Source organism: Sceloporus occidentalis, unplaced genomic scaffold (genome assembly GCF_023333645.1).
Source record: "Sceloporus occidentalis isolate IW3139 unplaced genomic scaffold, rSceOcc1.0.p SCAF_293, whole genome shotgun sequence".
NCBI classification, from domain to species: domain Eukaryota; kingdom Metazoa; phylum Chordata; class Lepidosauria; order Squamata; family Phrynosomatidae; genus Sceloporus; species Sceloporus occidentalis.
The window spans coordinates 348,190-371,717 of NW_028317273.1; the positions used below are offsets into that span (position 1 = coordinate 348,190).

The 23,528-nt window shown below is 42.4% G+C and overlaps 2 protein-coding genes across 2 annotated transcripts; both read left to right on the forward strand.

Annotated features, from left to right (window-relative positions):
- The first annotated feature begins 715 nt into the window (after positions 1-715).
- Positions 716-9,712, forward strand: LOC149275222 (intraflagellar transport protein 52 homolog). Its single transcript, XM_089504891.1, has 14 exons — positions 716-760; positions 1,592-1,716; positions 2,468-2,555; positions 3,208-3,337; positions 3,774-3,849; positions 4,045-4,116; positions 4,541-4,667; positions 5,274-5,360; positions 5,726-5,794; positions 5,905-6,059; positions 6,710-6,797; positions 6,984-7,092; positions 7,276-7,421; positions 9,668-9,712. The coding sequence occupies exons 1-14, from the start codon at positions 716-718 to the stop codon at positions 9,710-9,712; spliced, it is 1,362 nt and encodes a 453-aa protein (XP_089361017.1).
- Positions 9,713-15,349: 5,637 nt separating this feature from the next.
- Positions 15,350-22,915, forward strand: LOC149275223 (myb-related protein B-like). The gene is made up of 14 exons (XM_089504871.1): positions 15,350-15,369; positions 16,899-16,992; positions 17,331-17,402; positions 17,544-17,636; positions 17,776-17,996; positions 18,513-18,689; positions 19,013-19,235; positions 19,357-19,728; positions 20,035-20,174; positions 20,509-20,608; positions 21,111-21,224; positions 21,542-21,655; positions 22,114-22,515; positions 22,787-22,915. The coding sequence occupies exons 1-14, from the start codon at positions 15,350-15,352 to the stop codon at positions 22,913-22,915; spliced, it is 2,271 nt and encodes a 756-aa protein (XP_089360997.1).
- The last annotated feature ends 613 nt before the right edge of the window (positions 22,916-23,528 follow it).

The window sequence follows — 23,528 nt, forward strand, 5'->3', positions numbered from 1 at the left end:
GGATGGCACAGACCAGCTGTTTGGGAGCACTGACAAGCTGGGGGCAAAAATGGCACAAACAGGCTGTTTGGGGTCGGGATGGCACTATGAGACATGTTGCTTGGTGACTTTTTGATAGCTAAAAAAAATTGACCTATTGATAGCTAAAGTATTCAGGAGAATAAATCCAAACTATAATAAAAACAAGACAGACCTCCACAATTTACTTGGTAATGAGACTTGCTTATAGTTAAACTCCCCCCTCAAGAAAAGACACATTATATATATATTATTATAATATTTATATTTTGCACGTGGAAGCAGACTCTGTTTTTATGACTGTTTAATAAAGATAATTACTGGCACACAGTACATTTTTCTTACCCCGTCCAAGAGTTTGATAATATTTAAGAAACCATATTACCGTTAATTGCTAATCTGCTTCCAAAAGGCATGTATAGGGTTTACACCTATGCCCCCACCAAGATGGCTGCCATGTGCCGACACTTGTAAACATAAAGGGTGGGCTCTGATTCACTCGGGACCCCTGGAGAATCCGGAATTGCTGAGGGCTTCCATCCGGGCCTCCTCATACCCCATCTTTGATTGCCCCCGCCTTTCTTGTCACTTTTACGATGCCCGGGTCGTAGTTTTTTGGGCGAGTAGTACTAGGCCCGTGTCACGTGATAGCTGTTGGTTGCTAGGCAGGAGCGGCGCTTGGTTACGGGAGCCCACAATGCAGCGGGGCAACGCAGAGAAGAAGATGGGAGTCAGCAAACAGGTAACGGGCGCCGGGAATATTATCGGTCTCACTGTCTCCATGGTAATCAGACCGACACTATAACTGTCTTTTTTTAATAAATGTTTAATCACATTCGGTAAATGGCTCTTGTTTTGTCCCCTGCCCTCTGTGCCCCTTAGTGTCAGTCCTTCATCATTAAAGGGCTTATGCCTATGGCCGTAACGTTTACCTCACAGGTTCCCTGTGATTTAAGAACAATATGCAGTGTTACAATCACTGATGTGTCCGCCAATAGGTAATGTTTCCTAAGCTTTTTGGGACCTCGCTGGTCTCTTCTTTGGATGGAATCTGGACTTTCTATGTGAAGAAGAGACCGCTGGGGTCCTGAAAGCGTATGCAACTTCACATCTTTTTGCAGCTAGAGACTTAATTCTCTCTTGGGTTAATATGCCGATATACACCCTGGTGGTGTGTTGGCGCTTTATAATGTCATTTGCTGTTAATTCCAGGTCATGGATTGACTGTCAGCCCTTGGTTCAAGACGAGAGATAAGGGTGACCGCATCTTGTGGGATATTATACGCTCATACTGTAATTTTTTTGCTCTACCCCCCCTAACATTTATATATATTTAACCTTTAACCTTGTTAAATATATATATTTATATAATATATGTATACCTCTAGTTTGTAAGCCCCTTTTGAACCGGGCCCTCCTCCACATTGTTATGTTAAATGCTGCTTGTTATGTTCTGTCTACCCATTGTACAGCGCTACGGAATTTGATGGCGCTATATAAAGCAATAAATAATATATATATTTCAATATTTGTGTCTGATATTAATACCCGCCACCTTTCCCGTTGTCTTCAGATTACTCCTGATCGCGAGACGCGAAACACAGTCTTGTTCAATGCGTCAAAGAGGGAGCTGTTTACCACGAACAACGGCTATAAATCTCTGCAGAAAAGACTACGAAGCAACTGGAAGATCCAGAGGTATACTGCGGGCCTTTGTATGCCACGCGATGCTATAAATATATATATATAGTTTATATAGCTGGGCTGGGACGCCGCGGCCATGATCTGCACGTTAATGCGTATGATAGCTGCGTGGCCTCGCGTTATAGAATTACTTCCAGCACTGGCTCTGTGAATGCTGACCCCCTGTGCGCATGCATAGCAAGCATTCCCAGTGACTTCAGTGGTGGTGCTTTCCTGTCATTGCTTAAAGCAGCCAATCAGTGGCAAGAACTGTCAGACCACAGAAGAGGTGGGCGGCTGTAGCTGCAGGGCTGCAGCTTCTAGCTCAGATAAGTGTTTAGGTATTTATGTATTTTGAAGAATGCATATTAAAGCATTTGCAGAGGGGTAGGATTACTCACAGAGCACTTTAATATGCATTCTTCTTTTGTAGTTGTGTCAGGAAACTGGCCTTTTAACATTTAAGGCACTTTACTTTTCAACCTGTTTATAGATACGGACCTTTTCAAGTGCCCCCTTTTCAGTTGAATAAGTGTTTATCACCAGCGCGTTACCTTCTCGGCTGAGAGGTCCCTAAAATTCCCAATTCCAAATCAGTGGAGGGTCATTAAAGAGTCCCTTCTTTGCGAAGCTCTGCTTATCCTCCTAGAATAAAAAAATAAGATGTAAGACTCAAAACCTTGAATATTTGGTGACTGTGAAGTGTTAATCTTTCTCTCGGAATCCCGAATGCTGATTTGACCCCCTTTGCCTTTAATTCCATCAGTCTGAAGGAGGATGTCACCATTGAGAAGCTGGAAGGTGTTAAACTGTGGATCACAGCGGGACCGAGGGAGAAGTTCACAGCTGCCGAGGTGAGCCAAGAACTTTTAGAACTTTTTAAACCGCAATCAAATCGAGATCGAAAAGCAATCCTGTATCTAATTATTATATCGCTCAAGACAGCGCCATTAACGATTTCTGTGCAGGCACTAGAATTTACTATAAATGCGTTCCTCCTGTAAACGTTCTGTGTCATGGGGCTCTGTTTCGATCTTTCCAATGATTGCAGTCTGAATTATTTCTATGAAATAACAAAGGTAATGTATGACGGCGCTAAAAAAAAAAATTTATAAAGTGGGGAAAAAACCAAGCAATAAATAATATATTATTTATTGTTTTTCTTCCCACAACTTTATTTATTTTTTGAGCGCTGTCACTAATTACCTTTGTTATTTCACATTACTTTTGGGGTAACTGCAGAGTTTTACCCCCAGTGATTCAGCAGCACTTATTACATTTGTTTAGCGCTAAAGTCATTTATTTGAATTATTTCTGTAATAACAAAAACATAAAGAAATTAATGTTTATTTTGTTTCAGGGCTCTCTCCACCTAATGTATCGGTTTGTCTTGGTCTGTCAATTCTCATCTTGTCATACACCTTGAATATATGTATTGTATTAAGCGATGCGTAAACTGTTGGCGCTATATAAATAATAGATAATAATAATAATCTTATTCCACAGTTCGAGGCACTAAAGAATTTCCTGGACAATGGCGGTGACATCCTAGTGATGCTGGGAGAAGGAGGGGAGTCCAAACACGATACCAACATCAACTTTCTGCTGGAGGAGTATGGCATCATGGTGAACGCAGGTCAGAGCGGGCTATATTCTCGATGATCGATTCTAGGGAAACGTTCATTTCAGCTTAAACAAGATGTGAAAGACGTACCGTTTTACCCACAGCAGTGTAACAACAATGTTACACAAACGTAAAAGTGTTTGGGCTGCTGCATGTTTTCATCTTCATTGAAACAGGTGGCTAGGATCGGTCTATGGCACGAGATTGCTTGATTTTTGGCAAGCAGTAAAAATGAATAATGCATACCTTTAGAAAGCAGTTTTACTTTTCACGCGAGATGACGTATCCAAGGAAGGCAGGCAGTCAAAGCGCTAATCTGCTGCTAAAGCACAGCTTCCATGATCCTTCGCTAGCCCATATCCAGCCAAATGCCTGTGGAGGATCATGGGAATTGTGGCAGAGAAATACTTGTTTCCAGCTCATTTTGTTTTTCTTTCTTTACCGAAAGATTCTGTCATGAGAAACGTCTACTATAAGTACTTCCACCCCAAAGAGGCGCTCGTCTCCAACGGAGTGCTGAATCGGTGAGTGCTTATCTCCAGGTATTTATCTCCTTCCTCTTGAACGACTGTTGCAAGATCTTAGGCGCTTAAAAAATACATTCATAATTGTTAACATTAATTTAAGTTTAGTTATTCAGTAATTCAGTATTCAGTATTTTCAGCAACGTCTCTCCAAGGGACACAATGCGTAGGTTTGATTTTATATTTGGTTTTCAGGGAGATCAGCAGAGCCGCAGGAAAGGACGTGTCGGTGGTTATGGACGAAGATGGTGGAGGCAACAACAGCCAGTAAGTCTGGGGCGGGAGATTAAATGCCTGCGTTTTGGGGTAAAGGCTGACGGGGGGGCAGATATATATATATATATTGGAGTACTTTGGCGTAGTGGTGGGCTTAGCATAATATGGCCATATAATGTGACTAAAACTCCAATTTTGTCATCTTAGAAATGTGTTTTTAAGTAGTTTTAACTACAGTCATGAGAGTTTATAATCTATTTGATGTGTGTGCGCTGATTTAGAGATTGTGTGTGTGTATATATATATATATATATATATATATAATTTTTTATATTCCATAATCATTTTCTGATTTACTCTTTTCTTACATTTCTCTTCCCTCCTATTCCACAATCCCTTGTTGTTTTCGTTTGTTCTCATGCCTCCTTCCTTTTGTTTTTTGCTCTCCCCCATCCCTGCTATTTTTTCTTTGCAGAGCTCTGACATTTGTTTACCCATTTGGTGCCACGCTTAACGTCATGAAGCCAGCCATGGCCATTTTGTCCACAGGATCTGTCTGCTTCCCTCTCAATAGGCCCATCTTGGCCTTCTACCAGGCTAAGGTAACTTTCATTGCACTCGGATCCTTTTTATTCTACCATCCCTTTATTATTTATGTAGTGGCCACCAGCAACCCCTTCCCGATCCCCCCCCGAGTGTTCCTACATAAAATACTCTGCAGGGAGCCCTAGCGTTCCTCCTTTTCACATGGTGGCTTGTTAGCTTGTCGTTGTGTTGGGTGGGTGCTCACGGGGTTAAAAATAAAGCCCCTTTGCTAAGGCAGACAGGATTTTAACCTTATGAACCAATGTCTGTCCACATGTAACCAGGTAGTAGCCACCGGCAAACTAAATAAACGGTGTTTTTAGATAATGAGGCTTTTGTTTTGTGCCCTAGAACCGAGCAGCCTTCCTGTAAGATTTGTTTATGAAACTCCTGACACCTGATGGCAAGAATCGCTACCATCGTTCATCGCCTGAGCTCAATTCCTTTTCCAGGCTCCTTTAACTCCTACTAAAATGTGCTGCACAGGGTAGAGAGCATTGTGGTTTGGGCATGGAATTTCTTCTCTCCTTATTTTTATACCATTTTGATTGAATGACTATTTTCTGATTTATTTTTTTTGTCTGTGAATTATTTTTTAATGAATTCGTTATTTTTTCTTTTAGGCGAAGGGAGGGAAGATGGCCGTTCTGGGTTCCTGTCACATGTTCAGTGATCAGTATCTGGACAAGGAGGAAAACGGCAAGATCCTGGTGAATAATTTTAGTTATATGATCTGCTTTTAGTGCAGCAAACCAATGCTTAAATTATTTCAGGTGTTGTGAAGCATGATAAGGTTACCCAATTTTTTGGTTTTCATGGGATCAGTCTGCTATATCTGTTTCCTCGCTACTCTTTGTCCCTTAGAATATGACCTATAATCATATCCCATTGCATAGATTGAATCTATCATGTATTTGTTTTTAATGATGACACAGAGAGAATGTATTATAATTCATCTCATTTCATGGTTACAAATGGGACAATGTACCGGTTGTTTCCCCATTGTGGATATGGAACCATATACTGTTGGTATAGGATATGTGACCATCGGTCTGACCGTTGTGCTCTGTTCCAGGATGTGCTCATGCAGTGGCTCACAACCGACGACATCCAGTTAAACCAAATCGATGCAGAGGATCCAGAGGTGAGCCCTGGTAGAGAAATCTAAGATGCCTCTTAGAGGTTGAGCAGCGTACATGGAAGAGAGGAGGTGTGATTCTGCCCTGCTGTGATTTCATTGCTGTTTCTCCCTAGATTTCAGACTACACTATGCTCCCTGACACCAACAAACTTTCCCAGCACTTACGAGTCTGTCTGCAGGAGGGGGACGAGAACCCACGAGATTTCACAACCCTGTTTGACATGAGCATCTTTGGACTTGATACCTCCTCTCTGTCTAAAGTTATTAAGTGAGTGGGTTTATAACCCTTGTGACAGAATGACCTGTCATACAAGGCCCCAAGGTAGTCAGAGATGGCTCCAGCCTGGCTGCCAAACAGGCAGGAACTCCATTGTTTAATTAATCCCATCAATACGATTGCTGACTGGGGATTAAAGGTTGGGTTGAAAACATGTATCTGTTAATTTATGTTAATGAAGTTCTGTGGCTATATCAGTCTGTTTTACTACAATAAACTGTTCATTCCTTCTGTACTCAATTCAAGGTAGTTGTGTGTCTACTTATTGGGTACACATAGCAGGGTTCCAAGGTGCGCATGCTGGCTGGTGCTGGAAGTGATTCCGGGGACAAGAGGAGGATACATGTGGGTGATCTCTGGGAGTTACTACAGCTCTCTTAGTGAACCCGTTACAACCCTATCATCCTTTTTTATTTTTACCATCTGGACACTTTTCTGCACAGAATTTCTTTCATTGCCATTTTTATACCACTTTTATTCCATTCCTCTTTTCCATCCTCCTTCCAGCCTGTGTACGTGCATCTGCTTCGCCTGAATTGGACCTCTTTGGGTAGTGCGAGCGTCCTTTTTTTTGAGGGATAGCACCAGCCACGCTAAGGGTCTTTTCTGGCCTTTCACGCGGTTTTCTTTCCATGTCACAGGGCTTACGAGCAGCTCAACGTGAAGCACGAAACTCTGCAGCTCATCCAGCCCCAGTTTGAGACTCCGCTTCCTGGTCTTCAACCCTCTGTAAGTGATTTCCATTTATCTCATGATAATGAGCTCTTGTGGCACTGATATCACGTGTCGGGAATATGCCAATATCTGTACCTTGAATTCTGTTTCCATGGAAAATCACAGAACCTGCATTTTACAATCACACATAACTTCCAAGTTTAGTGTCCCTCATAGCTACATATGAATGTCTCCAAACAGGTTTTTCCGCCATCCTTCCGGGAGCTCCCTCCTCCAGCATTAGACCTGTTTGATCTTGATGAGAATTTTTCTTCGGAAAAAGCCCGTCTAGCGCAAATCACCAACAGATGTGAGTATGTTGGATCCATAAGACTCTCGCTGAAGATCCTTTATGGTGTCTTTTGGACAGGGCCTATCAGCTCATGGTGCATGTTCATCGAACATGTTTCTTACGTCAGACATCATCAACAAATCTGCAAATTGATTAAGATTTCAAGATGTTGTAGTCCTGTTTTCTTCCTTTTCTCATCAGGCACTGACGCTGACCTGGAGTTCTATGTGCGGAAGTGTGGAGATATTTTGGGAGTGACGGAGAACCTTCCCAAGGAGGAACAAGATGCCAAGCACATACTGGAACACATTTTCTTCCAGGTTGTGGAGTTCAAAAAACTCAATCAGGTAATCCGTACCGACAGCGTGGGAAGTGCCCGATTCCAATAAATAGCGATTTCCCTACCTTGGCAGAATGTAAACTGGAGCATGTATATTTCAGAAGGCGGAATTGTATGTGAGCTCCAAGTTTCCTGTAGAGGGGGAAATATTTACATTATATTTAGCCATTTACCTAAGCACTGGTGGTTAGAGGAGCATCAGACTCCCCAACCAAGGATATCATTGACTACCAATTTTAGGCAGCATGGTGTTTACATGCCAGATTAAGCCCTTGATGACAATTGCCGGTCCGGGCACGTCACGGAAAATCAAGTCATTAACGACAATTGACGTCCCAGGACCGGCACGTCTTTAAACAGGTGCAGAAAGTGATCTACTTTCGCTTTCTGCACCCAAACGGCGTTGCTGTAATGCCTCGACCTCGAGGCATTCGGCAACGCCACGATCGGCATTAGGGGCCATCTCTGGCCCCTCCCCGGGGCGTCAACATCCGCCATACGTTGTTGTATCAACGATCACCTCCTAAACTTAAACACTTACCTCTGGATGGACTGTGACCGCTCCGGAGATCTTCATCAGCAAGATGGCGGCGGCCCGGGAGAAAAAAACAATAAAGACGAAAAAGTTCGCTAGATGGTCTCCAGACCCTCTAGAGAACTCTGGTTCCACTTTCAGGTTGAATACAGGTACTGCATTCAACCATGCAAGTCAATGGAGCCCAGCTTTCTAATCACAGTGTGATTAGTAAAAATAAATAAAAAAATAAAATTTAATAATAATTAGAAAAAAAAAGTAAAAATAATTTCCCTCTGATGTCACTATCAGGGGAACCTTCAAGTTGAAAATTTTTTTTTTTTTAAAAAAGGCAAAAAAAATAAAATATATATATATATATAAAAAATATATTTTTGTGAGCAAGTAATAAAATTAGCATATTAGCTTAAAACAATTCTCGCATGGAAAGAGTTAAAATACTGGCATATTAAATGCCCATGGGGTGTCTAATTTTAAAAAATGTATGATTTGATGGGGTAAAATGAATTGGCCGGGTTCAACAATGTCCCAAATAACACGAGGATGGCCACACATCTAATTTCCAATTAGAAAAATGCACACGTACCAAATGTGGCCTTTTAGTTCCCCCAAAAAATGACAAACCCATGCATGTGGGGTATCACTGTACTCAGGAGATGTTGCTGAACACATACAGGAGCTGTAAATTCATACATAAAGTAGGTGTGTGGGGGAAAAATACTGAAAAAATTTGGTGGTAAAATGTGTGCATGCAAAGAGTTAAAATACCAGCATTTAAAATACCCTGGGGTGTTCAAAAATATATGGCTTTATTGGGCATACTGAAATGGCCCGGCTCAAAGATGTACCAAATAGGACATGGGCAGTTGATCGCCAAACGCCAAAGTTCAACATTGAAAATGCGCATGCCCCAAATGTGGCCCTTTTGCCCCCAAACAGCCAGGCAAAATCATTCATGTGAGGTATCGCTGTACTCAGGAGATTTTGCTAAACACATATTGAGGTGTTTTATGGTAGTGACATATACCAGAACCTGTTTATTCATACCTGAAGTAAAATGTGTGTGAAAAAACAAATGCAAAAAAAATGACTACCATAAAGTTTGACAAAGGCTGATAGTAGAATTAGTGCTTGGAAAGGGTTAAAATACTAGCATTTGGAATACCCTGGGCTGTCTAGTTTTCAAAAATATATGATTTGATGGGGTAAATTGCGTGGGACGGCTTCAAATATACCCGAAATGGCACATGGGGGAAGAATTACCAGATTTGGAAAAAATGGCTTTGAAATAGCAAAACGCTACCTGTACTTATTGCCCCATAATGTGTATAAAAAAGCAAAAAAACATAAAAACATTGGGTATTTCTAAACTCAGGACAAATAGTAGAACCTATTTAGCAGGTTTTTTCATTACCTTTTATAGATGAGTAAAAGATTTTTCAACTAAAAGTTAGAAACAGTCATTACAATCAAAACAATGTCATCTAAAGAAAGCCCTTCTTGTCCTGAAAAAAACAATATATAATGTGTGTGGGTTCAGTAAAGGGGAAAGAAGAAAATTACAGCTAAACACGAGCAGTGCCCAAGGTAACCATTATTGCCAATCTTTGTACAAGTGGTGCTCCATGACACCAGCGAATCCATCCCTATATCAGCGTAGCCCATCAATGATAAACAAGCCATGTGATATAACTAACTATATGCCCTTTCTGTCTTAGGAACATGATGTGGACACCAGTGAAGCGGGGTTCCAGAGCAGCTAAAACTCAGCGCAACTATTTCACCAGGAGGCACATATTTATTTATATTTTTGTATTATATAATTTTAATATCTTTTCTCTGAATTATCTAGGGTATGGAAAATGTAAATATTTAACACACATTAAAAAGGGACATTTTTTTTTACACCGTGCAGAGAATAAATTGGTTTATAGAATTTGCCTCCTCGTTTTGGTTCCATCTTTCCTCAAGGTGCCAAAAGGAACTTCAGATACAGTACAATGGACCAGTGGGTCTTGCTTTCCGCACTCGACGCAATATAGGTGCTCATTCCTGTAGCGGAAGACCCGCTCCAATCACATATAAGGCAGAAAGTGGCATTTTCCAAAATTTTAGTCATCTGGTGAATCACATGATATTACTTAATACAACTAAAACCAGGGAACTAGAATAGTTAATGATTTACCTGTTAAAGCCAAGAGAATGCACTTAAAGGTTTAATACCGGCAACTCCCGAGGAGCAACACCAAGTACAGAGTAGGAGTTTGCCTAGGGCTGTTCTTGTTAATGATGGGTAGTTCACACCAGCGCAAACGTCGCTATAAATACCTTATACACAGCCTGTGGAGTATTTTATCTACAGAACTTGTACCAGGGCTGCAAGTTTGCATATATTATACAAAAAGGAATTTGGAGGAAGGCTGCCACTGATTGAAGTAGTTTCCTGGGTCCACGTGATTGTGACCACTTATTCCTCGCCGCTGTGCCAGGGAGGGAGGTGGAAGAAGAACATTGTGTTCTTATGCAAATCCTCAGCGTGCTGAAGGCTTGACTCCAAAGGACAGCCTCTCGCTCCCCGAGGGATTCACAGCATGTTAAGTACCCCTCCAGGCATGTTTATGGTCCATAATTAAGAAATTAAATGTGTAGGTAAGAGGAAAAAGAAACGATCTATAAGTCACTGCGGGTTGGCCTTACACCCTTAATATAGACGTCATAAATTGGAAGTGTCATCTCACCCAGAGACTTAGTTGACATAGGTTTATTTTAATGGGCCAAAGCAAAGGCGTAGCATCACAAACCCACCTTGGACTTTTTCTGCAGATAAAATACCAGTTTAGATGCCAAGCCCCAGATGTCAATAGGTAGCTGCCCCATTCACCTTCTTACACTAATTCTTTCTGCTGTAGGGTGCCCATTAAATGACTGCCCCCCCCCCCCATCCCCTCAGAGTGTTTCACGCAACACCAGTGTCCTACATTACTATCAATCATGTTTTTGTTAAGCATATTACATCACGTGTAAGTAGTCACGTTCAATCTTGCCGTTAAATTGGCAGCATTACTTCTTCCCTCCCCTTATTCTTAAAAAGGACAATCCCGAGGAGGAGAGGCAGTTTAAAAGGACGCATAATAAGCCACTTCGCTACCGTCAGTGCAGGTCCATTCCAGAAAAGCCAGCTGTGCAAGATCCCAAACACGTGAAAGGTGACCCGATCTTACAATATTAGGCAAACACTTTGTTGCAACATTAACACTCTGTACAGAAGAGTCTGAAGCTTCTCTGTTCATTTAAATATCGCCTTTTATTAATTCAGCTTACAAAATTAACATTCAAAAAGTTAGGGAAATGCTATAGAAGCACTCGGTATAAACAATGACTTAACGATGAGATCAGACAGATGTCTTTGTGATGGGACTGCGACATTACTCTGGTTTGTAGGCAATACTTTGAAGCGCTTCACAGTTCAAAGTTTCCAGAATACTCTTGAGGCTGCTGTATAACATCACGCACCTTCGTTCACAAACTACATCCGATTGTCCCGGATGGACTATGAGGTCTGGAAGCGACCTCCATTTGCCATTCCCCAGCAATCTTATCAGGAAACACAGCAGAGAGGTTGAAAGGGTGCATCGGGGGTGCCATGGTGGGTATCGGGATTTCAGAAGCACTTAACTGCCTCCGGTAGCGGAACGGCCGCAGGAAGGCGCATCCTATATCCTTATGCTTCACCCCTACCCATTGGGCAGATGGCGCAGCCGATGCCTGGCTTGGCAAGGTGTCATCAGGATCACCATAGCCGCTTGTGAACCTCAAGTCAGAAATGGACACGTCTAGGGATGGGGTGCTCTCTTCCACCGCCGAGTTTATTTCAGAGATCTCCCACATGGGTGGTACAGATTTTTGGAGGCCAGCTGTGCTCACCACCAAGTCCGTGTCCTGGAGTTTTGAACTAGGCTCATCTACAGGAATGGGATCAGAGATCTCAAGGTTTTGCTCCTCTTTGTATGGCGTGGAGACTTTAGCCCCATAGAATAACCCAACAACAGAGTTATTGAATTGCGCTAGAGGTTCTGAAGCCATGGAAGACAGTTCAAACACTGCGCCATCCGGGTTCAGCGGGGATCGGTTAAGAGCAGGCAGGATCTCCTCCACTCCTAGCCACGACTTGGCTCCCGCATGAACCATTGGTGTTGACTCAGACACTTTGATGAGAAATGGGGAGCCACCAGTCTTGGGAGGAACCCTGTGGTCCCATTGCTCAAGCCTTGTAGGGCAAGGGGAGGAATCACTGTGCACGGTGGCTACAAATCCCATATCCATGAACTCAGTCAACGTGAGGTTGGAGTTTGACACCAAGAAACTGACACCGCTGCTGCTGCCCTCCCAACCAGAAGCCATCTTCCTATCTTGTTATGGCACACAGGACTTTCACAAAAACCCTGGAAGAAAAAAAAAAGAAATAAATGAGAAACTCAATATCTACCTTGTTCCAGAATCTTAATAGTTTTGCAATCTACAAAACACATTTTCCTAAAACAAAGAGACATCAGGCCATCTCCGAGTCCCCACTGAGCTTCAGCTTCTGTAGAAGAGCAGGGGCAGGAGGCATGCATTTACTAGGATTCTGAGTTATATAGCAGAACCAGAAATCATTGCAGACAGAACAACCGGGTATAGAAAGCAAGGTTTTGACCCCTAAAGTTTAGCACATTTGTGACATCAGAGTGAGAAGCACCATGCTAAGCCCTACACAGCCTTAATGGAACAAAAGTGGTTCAGAAGGAGGCATAACCTTTGGTTAAACAGTAGGGATGCAAGGATAGAACAGACAGTTCTAGATCATATAACCATATCTGGAAGCGTTCTAGGTTGCCCAACCCAAAGGCTATTCAAAAACTAATGCTTTAATAAACCACACCAAAAAGTAACTTCCTGATTGACAGAACCAAACCAGCTACAAAACATGCAAAAAACTAATGATCTTCTCAGCTAAATCACAGTAGTCAAGCAGGGATTGGAAATATATAATTTGCATCCTGGTGGGGGAAGGGGAGAAAGGACAGTTAAGGATCATTATTGCCCCCAGACTGGTTGACCACATATTCCCAGACCTGTAACCACTACTCCCACACTCACCTTGTCAATGCCTCTTCATGCACCTTGATGAGGTTCAATACCCTGTCTTTATATTGAGTGAGATTAATTATCTAATCACAGCTTGACCCACCCTAACCCCTATTAACCATTTGCTCACTGGAACGTCTTTAGTGGAAAGCTGTCGTTACATGATGTATATTTATTTTTGAAGGCAGATCAGTCGTTGGTCTTGTCTTGCATCTTTCAATTCCCTTAGTGAATTAGCCTTTGCCATTTATGCTGGTAGGCTGTTCCACTTGTCTATCACCCTCCCCATAAAGTGAAACCCAAATTAAGGGTATATATATATATATATATTAAGGGTTATGGATCACCGTGATATTTCATACACACCAAATCTTCTCAGCTCATAGAAAAAAGGTGACATTGGGAGACCAAACATTATGGAGGTATGCCTTGCAAAGGGTGGCCCTTCTGTGGCACGGGGTAACTTTACCTATCTGTGCAGTATGGGGTCACTTCACTTCGCTATAACTAATAGTTACGTAACCCGTTGTACAGCACTGTGGAATATGATGGTGCTATATATGAATTCATAAATAATATGATATAGTTGCCAACTGTCCCAGTTTGGTCCAGGCAGTCCTGTTCTCCTGGCCAGCTGTCTCTACGATGTGGTTTGGTGGATTTAGATGATTGCCCGCTGATCCAGCTGCTGACAGCGTGGTACAGAATGGTAGCAACTATGACAAGGACTAATAGTAATTCCAATACTGATAGAGTGCAGCTCTCCGCACCCCCCCCCCGGGGGTTTCTGTTTACTGTCTCTTAGGAGACATCCATAGGAAGAAGCGCTCAGATTTATGGCGGCTACAGACGGCTTAATTGGTGGCAAAGGGTTTGCGCAGCAAAACACAATAAAAAGGAGATAAATCCTAACCCTCCCAGGGCGCTGGTTATCAGGTATCAGCAAAAACGAACTAACCGCCAGCAGACAACCAATCTGTTCCGGACAGGAGGGGAGAGAAAACACACACGCCGGGTTCTTTACAGCCGCAAATAAAACCTCTCTCCTATTCCCAGCGCAGCTCTCCTTAAAACAGACAGAACGAGAACGTGAACAGAGAGCTTACAATTAAACAGGACATCTCTGCTCTGGCCGATGGCCGTACCTGGGACCTCTCGGGGTGAAGGGGCACACAGTCTGGAGCTGACTTCTTCCTACCCTGCTGTGACCGTATATAAGACTCCCAGTTGGTGCTTTTGCTCCCATTATGTTATGGTTGATCTCCCTGCTTGAATGCAGGTGACTTAATTAAGCGTATCTTTAAATAACGACAAGTCAAGATTTCCGGCATTATAGCTGCTTGCACTTTCTTCCATTTGCAGAGTCGCTGCATGGGATCTTCACTATGAGCTATTAGAGGGTATATATTTGAAGTCTCAGCTCATTTAGAAGGTTCCCTGGTGTGACAGTCACTCGATGCGTGATCAGGAAAGTAATGGTGCAGAGATTTTATTTCTACGTTTTCACGCTCACGTGTGGTTCAGTTGGCCAGCGTCCCGCCAGGCATTTGCCCAGTGTGCCAGGTGGCCAGTCTGGGCCTCGGTGGAGGGTGCCGGGAAGGGGTAACCCATACAAAAATGTATCATGCATGAGGGCAATTATATTTTAACCGTATAAGTCATTTAGAACAATAATGTATTTTATTTACACAATTTAATTTAAAAACACGTATGTATAAAGTATTTAGTGCTGTAGAACCCTGTGATATCCTCATACACAGCAAACAATATATTTTATATATATATATATATATATATATACAGGGAGGAAATAGGGACTGTCTGGTGCTGAAATGTGGACTATCCCTCTTAAACAGGGATACTATGGTGTGACGTAAACAGCGCCAGAGAACAGCTTTAATAAACTTAACACGCATTGTGAGCTTGTTGTGTTAGCTATAAAGTTATACCAAAAAAAAGATTTCTGAGCTTCTTCCGTAACTGTACGCTATCACTCTACTGCAAATGGAAACTTAGGCCTCCGCCCGTCACGTTCCATTGGATGGCGCTTCTTTTTCACCTCCCCGCGCTTGGAGCTGATTAGCTGCGCCGCGCCGCGCCTTCTTTCCGGTCGTGGTAGAATTCACAGTAAACAGTACTTGTCCTTTATTCTTGGCACGGGCTCGCTCCCGGCCGCCGGAAGGGGCGTGTTGTTGGTGCGCGCGCAGCAGGCGGGAGATAGGAAATAACAATAAGGCCCGAAAGGTACACCCGGTTTCACCCGAAGATGCATCATGGCTAGACGGGCGCGCAGGTTAGAATTTGGGTTACTTTTAACCCCCACAAGTCCCATAGTCGGACTGAGTTGATCTTATTGTTATGTGGAAGCTCAGCATGGCCTCCTCACCCTGTCTCTTAACTCTCTCTGCTGTCCTTCACGTCAGCCCCCTGAGCCTTGGCAGGCTTGTGGCCCGTTGCATCGCTGTTACCCACTTGTCCTCACTAACCCTACTTGTCCACACTAACCCTCGTTTGACTGTAACTGGGCGAGTGCCCACTGACCCTGCACCCGCCATTTCCTTCACTTACCCCTCCCTGTCTCCCGCCACCAGCCTTCACCCTCCATTATCACTCCCAGTGTCCTCTGTTTGCGTTGTGTATTCCGTGCTTTCATCAGATCCCCTGGCTTGCCCCTAGGCTATCTAGCTGTCATGTTTCTACTCTCATGTATTATCCCCTTTGCCCCAACCTCATCTGTCATATACCCCATTGCTGTAATGCACCTTATATCTTCTGTGTTCTCTTTATCCACCAGCCAATCCATTCAAACCACTATTTTGGCCCCAAAATGCTCCTGTAGTCCTCATCTTATGATACCCTTTTTTTGTTACCAGTATGCGGTTATTGATTTATGTAGTAGCTCCATCATAGCCATACAATGCGTATCTCAATATACCCCAAATAAAACATTAATTGAGCGCAGCTACCCATCATTCACTTACCATCACTCACAGCAAACCCCCATGTGCTACATTTATTGCCATCCATTCATCTTCTTACCTGTCAACCCCCTCTCCCCAAATATCTCTTAACCCAAAAGACTGCTCAGCTCATATATATATATATATATATATATATATATATATATATATATATATATATATAGCACCCTATATATAAACGTAATCCTACTTGTGGAATATACCTTTATATGGTAGTTTTTACAAGTATTTTAATATTTGAAGGTATAGGCCCTTTAAATGTGTTTTTCCAGACATTTCCAGCACGTTATAACTATTTAATTTTTTTTGTCTTAAACCGGCATTACTATTCTGGTGCAGGGAGCTTCCTTTGGCATTGATGGGGAATTCTGGATTTTCAGGGCCTATGTACACGGTGTTGTGACTAATGATCTGTTGAGCGACTAGACTTGGGCATTCGTGTTTGTACAAATTTTAATAAAACTTGCCAATTTTGTACAAGTGTCCGAAAAGGAGCCGCTCCTTGCTCCTCCAATTGGGGGAGAGGGTCCACGCGGAGCTTCTGCCCTTTTGTGGAAGCCGTTGGGGGGCTTGGTTAATGCGTCTGATATCAGAGCGAAGTGGACAAAGAAAGAAGACTAAGACGTGGTGCTTTTTGGATTCACCATTGGATATAGATGTTTAAAACACATCATGCTCTGATTCCTCGTAGGCCATTAATCTGCATGCTAGAGGTTCATCTAAAAAATGAAACCTGGCTGCATTTTATTGGACTTGTTTTTTTTCAACACTAGAAACTTTATCTTCCTGTCCCCAATAATTGCCATTGTTTCTAAAGTTCCAAAAACTTGCTTCTCTGTAGTGAGGATCTTGAAGACTTGCAATATCAAGACACAGACTCGGATGTCCCAGAGCAGAGGGAAAACAGAGTGAAAGTGAAGTGGAGTTCGGAAGAGGTTAGTAGCAATCAAAGAAAGTTAGACTAACTTATTTTCATGCTCTTCCCAGAACACTTGCACAAACCCTTTTCAAAAGTAAGGTTTCTACAATCCTCACCTAAAGAGTCAGTTAAAAAAAACATTGCTTGCCTTACAATGCTCACTTTCTGCGGTGCCAGCAGTGTCCATTACATGCTCTTGAATACTCGCTGTTCTTTTAAAAACATGTCTGCCTGCCCTGTGGTTTGTAGCTGAAAAATATGCAAGCCCAGTTAACTTTCTTGGGTGTCTGTCTTCTTGTGCTGTAGCCTTGCGTATAATGTGTCGTCAAATAAACCCCCCTTTTGATTTTGTAGGATGAGAAATTAAAAGCTTTGGTGAAGAAGTTTGGACAAGGTGAATGGAAAGTGATAGCCAGTCATTTGTCTGTAAGTGTCACCGTGATGATTTTCTTCATTGAGAATAGCCTTCCAGCAAGCATATTACTCCTCCAGAAGCTTTGACTTTCCCTTTAGATATCGCCTAGCGAGTTATCCGCTGACCTTTCACCTCCACTTCTATTTCCTTAGAACCGAACAGAGCAGCAGTGTCAGCACCGATGGCTTCGTGTTCTTCACCCAGACCTCGTGAAGGGTCCATGGACAAAGGAGGAAGATGAGAAGGTGGGAAGGGGCTACAAAATGTACCTTGTCAGACATGCACAGCTACTTACTTTTTGGTAGTTGAGTGAATAAACCCCTCTTTACTCAAACTTCTTTGCGTGCCATCCCATTTCATGCCTGCTCTGCTCTGCGTCCTCAGGTAATTGAGCTTGTTAAGAAGTATGGTACAAAACATTGGACCCTCATTGCCAAACAACTCAAGGGAAGAATGGGCAAGCAATGTCGTGAGCGCTGGCACAACCACCTCAATCCGGAAGTTAAAAAGTCCTCCTGGACAGAGGAGGAGGATCGCATTATATGTCAGGCGCACAAACTTCTTGGGAACCGCTGGGCTGAAATTGCCAAACTTCTGCCTGGAAGGTGCGTGGCTGAGTTAGCTGGGCGATCTTACCCCCTTCATGATTGCAGCTAGACATCTAGTGGCATACTTTGGCTGTGGCTCAACTCTGGCTTACTAGTAAATGGTGGGGGGGGGGGATTGCCCCATGCCCCATGCCCCATACCCCATACCCCATACCCCTTCTATAAATGAAGTGTTCTCTTATGACATTTTGCATCGTCATTGTATCATCCATACACTAATGGATGAGAACTACTTCTGTAGTGACAAGTTATTGTATGCATTACAAAACTCAGATAACAGTGGAAACATTATGTTTAGTAACCACATACCCTGAGGAATAATATGCGGGCTGTGTGTACAACTAGAAAAAAACATTGCATACAGCCTCGTAACTTGTACACAAGTATGTTATGTACTCATTCTCAATGATACTGCCGTATCATTGCATTACTTTACGGTATGGATTTGTTTCTTGGAACATGTTTGAGTTCAGTATGAGGTAACTTTTCACTTGATGTTTCTTGTGTCTATAGGACGGACAATGCAGTGAAGAATCACTGGAATTCAACCATTAAGCGTAAAGTGGAAACGGGAGGATTTTTTAATGCAAGGAAGAGCGTTACTCTGGGGGATCAGGAAGAGAAGGAAGATTCTGGTTATCAGCCATCTGGGGAGCAGGTAAACACGACAAATGTGGAGATGGAAAGATTGCTTTGCCTAGGAAACTTCGACCAGTGCATTTGTCACAACTCATGGATGAAACTATCCTTACCTGAAGTATTTCCACGGGTGTCTTGCAAGCTCTGCCCAGGATTCATTACCTTTCTATGTGTGTCTTGGTGCCGAGATGCTTTTATATTATATATATATATTTTTTATATGTATTAAAATCATATTGTTTAATAAAGATTTACTTTGTATATACCTTTTTTCCTAAAGTGCTCTCCTTGCAATAGGTTTTGGTGTTTATGTATGTACAGTGCACGTACTTTGTTCGTTTTTGGTGATTGGTATTCTTGTATTTCTAGCAGAGGGAGCAGTGCCCAGCCACCCCAGAAAGGAAAGGTGATGTTTTGGGAAATAGCAGTAGCTGTGAATCTCCCATATTCCCAATCAAGTTGGAACAGCTCAGTGAGGCGGACGAGGCAGCAAGCTCAGAATCAAGCTCGGCGCCACCTTCTGTAGGTTCTGGTCCAGAGAAATGGATGGTGGAATATGTCAACTTCCTGGTGCCAGGCTCTGACATGATGGAACCTGTAAGTGGTGTGCAGTTGCAAAGCAATAAGCTGGTTTTGAGAACCTTCTTTTTGTTTCTTGGGGCATTCCTTTGTAATTTTAAAGGTAGGTTCTTAACTCAAAAACACTTTGTTTACCCAGGACACTGATGGCTGGTGTGACTTGACAAATTTTGATCTGGGAGAAGACTCTGCAGTTAGTGATGTTGGCAGCCCTACCTGCAGCATCCCTTCCTCCGAGAAACCTGAAGGGTCCAGTGTCACCGAATATAGACTAGATGGGCATACGCTGTCTGACCTGAGCAAATGCAGCAAAGGGGAGTTAATCCCAATTTCTCCCCGGCCTAATGCTGCCTTTGGGACACCACCTTCCCTGTTAAAATTGCAAAAGAAGAGAAGGATCACGCTGTCACCAGTCACCGAAAGTAGGACCATAGGCAACACCTCTATTGCGGAGAGCAGCATGACTCCCAAGAGCACACCTGTAAAATCCCTACCTTTCTCTCCATCGCAGGTAAAAGCTTTGCAGCCAGGTGGCTCCTTCTAAAGGCTGTTCACAAATACAGTTAGTAGCATCAGCTAAATAACAAGTTGCAGCAATTCATTCATCAGTAAGATTTAAACATGGAAATTGTAAGCCCTATACTTTAGGATTAGTCATTTCATTCTGTATAAATGATCTTCTGCTAGTTGCGTGCTGTATAGTAAATTTGCTGGTTGGATTTCTCACCACGCCATAAGGAACATAGTCCTGCTTTTGTCAGACAATTGAAATTACTAGTTGCGAGCTTGTGACATTTTTTTTTCTATGTCTTCTTAGTTCTTGAATTTCTTGTCAAAGCAAGATGCCTTAGAACTTGAGAACCCTTCACTCACCTCCACGCCGGTGTGTAGTCAGAAGGTGGTAGTGACCACTCCACTCCACAGGGACAAAACTCCCCTGGTGCAGAAGAACTCTGCGTGAGTGTCTTTGCTTACCTGCTGTAGTGTACTTGATTTTCTGGTTTGTACACGGTCTCTTTGGTATACTACTTTACTATATTAGCACTTTCTGTAACTTCAGACACATACTTCCAGACATGGCACATGTCACATAGAACTGAATCTACATGTAAACTTTCCACCAATCACATTGAAACTCTGGAACCGCAGTTCCTATTGGTAACCCCTGCTGTAGAATGTGTAAACATATGTTTTGTGCTTCACACGGTGTCATCCTCCTTTGACACTCTGCTCTGTATGGTAGCCAAGTTTAGATTTTCATTATCCTCGTTATCTGCTTATTTGCTTTTAGATTTATCACGCCGAACCGGAAGTTCATGGGAGACTGTGCTCCCCATACCCCCACTCCGTTTAAAAACGCCCTGGAGAAGTTTGGGTCTCTGAAGCCTCTGGTAAGTAACAACTGTGCACGGTAAAGCCTTCGGTATGCTTTCCGTACAATGTTGGGGGGGGGGGATTGAAACCCCCACAGTTTGTCTAAAGAAAGAGTAGACAGAACAAACGGCACTATTTAAATTCCGCACACGTGGTGTAAGATGATGTGCTCCATAAATTTAGAAGTAGCAAGAATGTATGAGGTCATCACTAGTGTGCAGATTAAGATGGATTTTACTGTTTAAATTCCTTAATCAATAACTTTTAGCACAAAATCTAAGAGGAATTAAAACACATTTTCTGTGCAGCACCCCAGCTTGGCTTCTGGCATTGTCATTTGCTCTGTATATGCTGTGTGTAAGAAATATGAATTTAAATGTAATATTTTGAGTTATAAAGTATATTGATGTTACATTATTTCCCTACAAACAATACATTGGAATGTATTTTGCCCGTTTTGGTTTTATCATTGTTCTACTGTAATTGTTTCTATGACTCTTAATTTGACCTCCCCTGCAGCCTCCTACCCCTCACCTCGAAGAGGACCTGAAAGAGGTCTTGCGACGGGAATCTGGCATAGAGTTGATCATCGTAGATGAGCCGAAGTATGAGCGACAGAAGAGGAAACCAGGGGTAACTATAACACATCTGCATCAGTATAAACGATTGACTTCAGACTTAAGTCCCTTAAACTTAAAACTGTGTACTAAAGAAGGGCTTTGCCTAACCCAGTTGGTTCCAAATAATGCAAGCTTGGTAGATGCTGTCATGTTGCATTTAGTTTGTATTTTGCTATTCTAGAATTTTTGCTGAATGTAACCTGTTTACAGTAAGAGATGATGGAATAACCAGCCTCATCTAAGTGTTTCTAACCTCGAGGCACCAAGGCTTCACAGTAAAGCTATTTTTAGAGAGTAGGATGAAAAATCTTTTGTTTTCATTATTTGCAGCATCCCAACAGCCCTATTAAAAAGGTGCGGAAGTCTCTTGCTTTGGATATAATGGACAACGAGACAAGGACGGCTACCATGTCCCTCTCATCTGCCTCAACAACCAAGGCACAGGTGAGCAAAGTATCCATTTACTTCAACGGATAATTCAATTAACAGCTAGTGAGCACACACACAAAAAGCTTGCTAGGCTAAAGAAGAGGAAAAAATACCAAATATAATCAAAATTGCAAATACTGTTAAAAGTGAATAAGAATGCAATTCTACTTCCCTGTCAATAGAGTTTTTTTTTTTTAATTTTTATTAATTTTCAAATATATTAAAGAATACATAAATCATAACAAATACATATAATTGTGTTTGGTTACATGCATAAATATATTTTTCCTTTCCCCCTCTCCCCCTCTCCTCTTCCCAGCCTTAAGATTTTCTATCTCCATTTCCCAAAAAAAGAAAAAAGAATTGAAAATAAACAATCTTTATATTTTTTACAATATGTTCATGTGGCACAGTTATTGGTAGTTAAAATTCTATACCAAAATTTTTTTTTTTTTTTCTTCTTTCTATTTCAGAATCAAGATTGTGAAAGTTTTCTGTCGGTCTCTCTGAACGAGTCCTCCTGTAGCAGCAGAGAAGAGAACAGTCTCCTTAATCAGGGATTTGTACATGTCAAGAGCGGCAGCAGCGCCAACGCGCAGGTTGTTGAGCTGTCACAGCCACAGACTGACATTGGGGAAATGGTCAAAACACAAGAGAACGCCTTTCTAAAGACTGATAAGGCGCTGCTGACGGAGAAGCCGGCCACAGTTGTAAATAAGGACTCTTGCCCAAGTTCAGCTGCAGACCTAGACTCTATTGTTGTGGCCGCCTTGAATTCCAGCAAGGTTGCGGCTTTGAAGACTGAATCGGCAGTGGAAATAAAAACCGACAAACCGAAATTAGGCCGGTCGCAAAGAATGAAGATTCCAGAGCCTGTAAGTATAAATGATTGTGGATCTCGTGTAAACTCTGAGGATTTGCTTTGACATCTCATCTCCTATTTAAACTAAATGTGTGCTTGATGTAATGGTTGGCAAACATGTTATTGTACAATGTAGGAGGAATAGTCCTGTTTGCATGGTTACAGTGATCATTCTGCCCATTAGCAATACAGGAGACTCGATGATGCTAGTGTGAGATGCAACAGTTCAACCAGGTTGGTGGTAAGAGGTCTGTGACCAGGTCTTATTTCTTTTCTTTCTTTAGATGACAACTGCATGGAAAACCATTGCGTTTGGTGGCTCTAAGGACCAGTTGTTAATGCAGGAGAAAGCAAGGGCATTATTAAACTCCTTCAAACAATCCTCCACCTCGAGAACCCTCATCATGTCCTGATGACCATATGACTACATGCAGTAAAGGACCCGACCATGTTTCTCTGGATCACACTTTCCTCATTCTGAAGCCGTCTTCAATGCACTTACATGTTTACCGTAAGTGGCGGATATTGGCAGCTCTGTACAAGACGGGACTAATTGAATTTTCCAGTTTCCCTGTGATTTCTGCTACTAATAGGTGTATTGTTCCTTCACATGGAGTACATGGCAAACTGACCACACTTCTGCACAATATTTTGCTGATTGATACCAATCTGAGGTGACCGGTTACCTGTAAACATCTGGCTTGGACATCTAGTTGAAGAATTCAGACAACGGTAGTCACGGAGACTAAAATAAACTCCATTGCTATCATGGATGGGGAAGTGGAAAAACCGGAGACAAAAATCATGGAGTACTTGTCCTATGGATATGATTATCTTGCCTGTGCTAATCAAAAGACACGTTCACAAATCTAATTTTATTCAAAGTATTATTGAATTCCGTTTTCGAGTTTCGTAATGCAGAGCTTCAGAGACCCAGCATGGCTTCCACGCTGTTCCGAAGGGCGTTTTTGAGAGTGCTTCTTTATAAAGGTTTCTATATATGTCCTTTTTTAAAGAAAAGGGGGG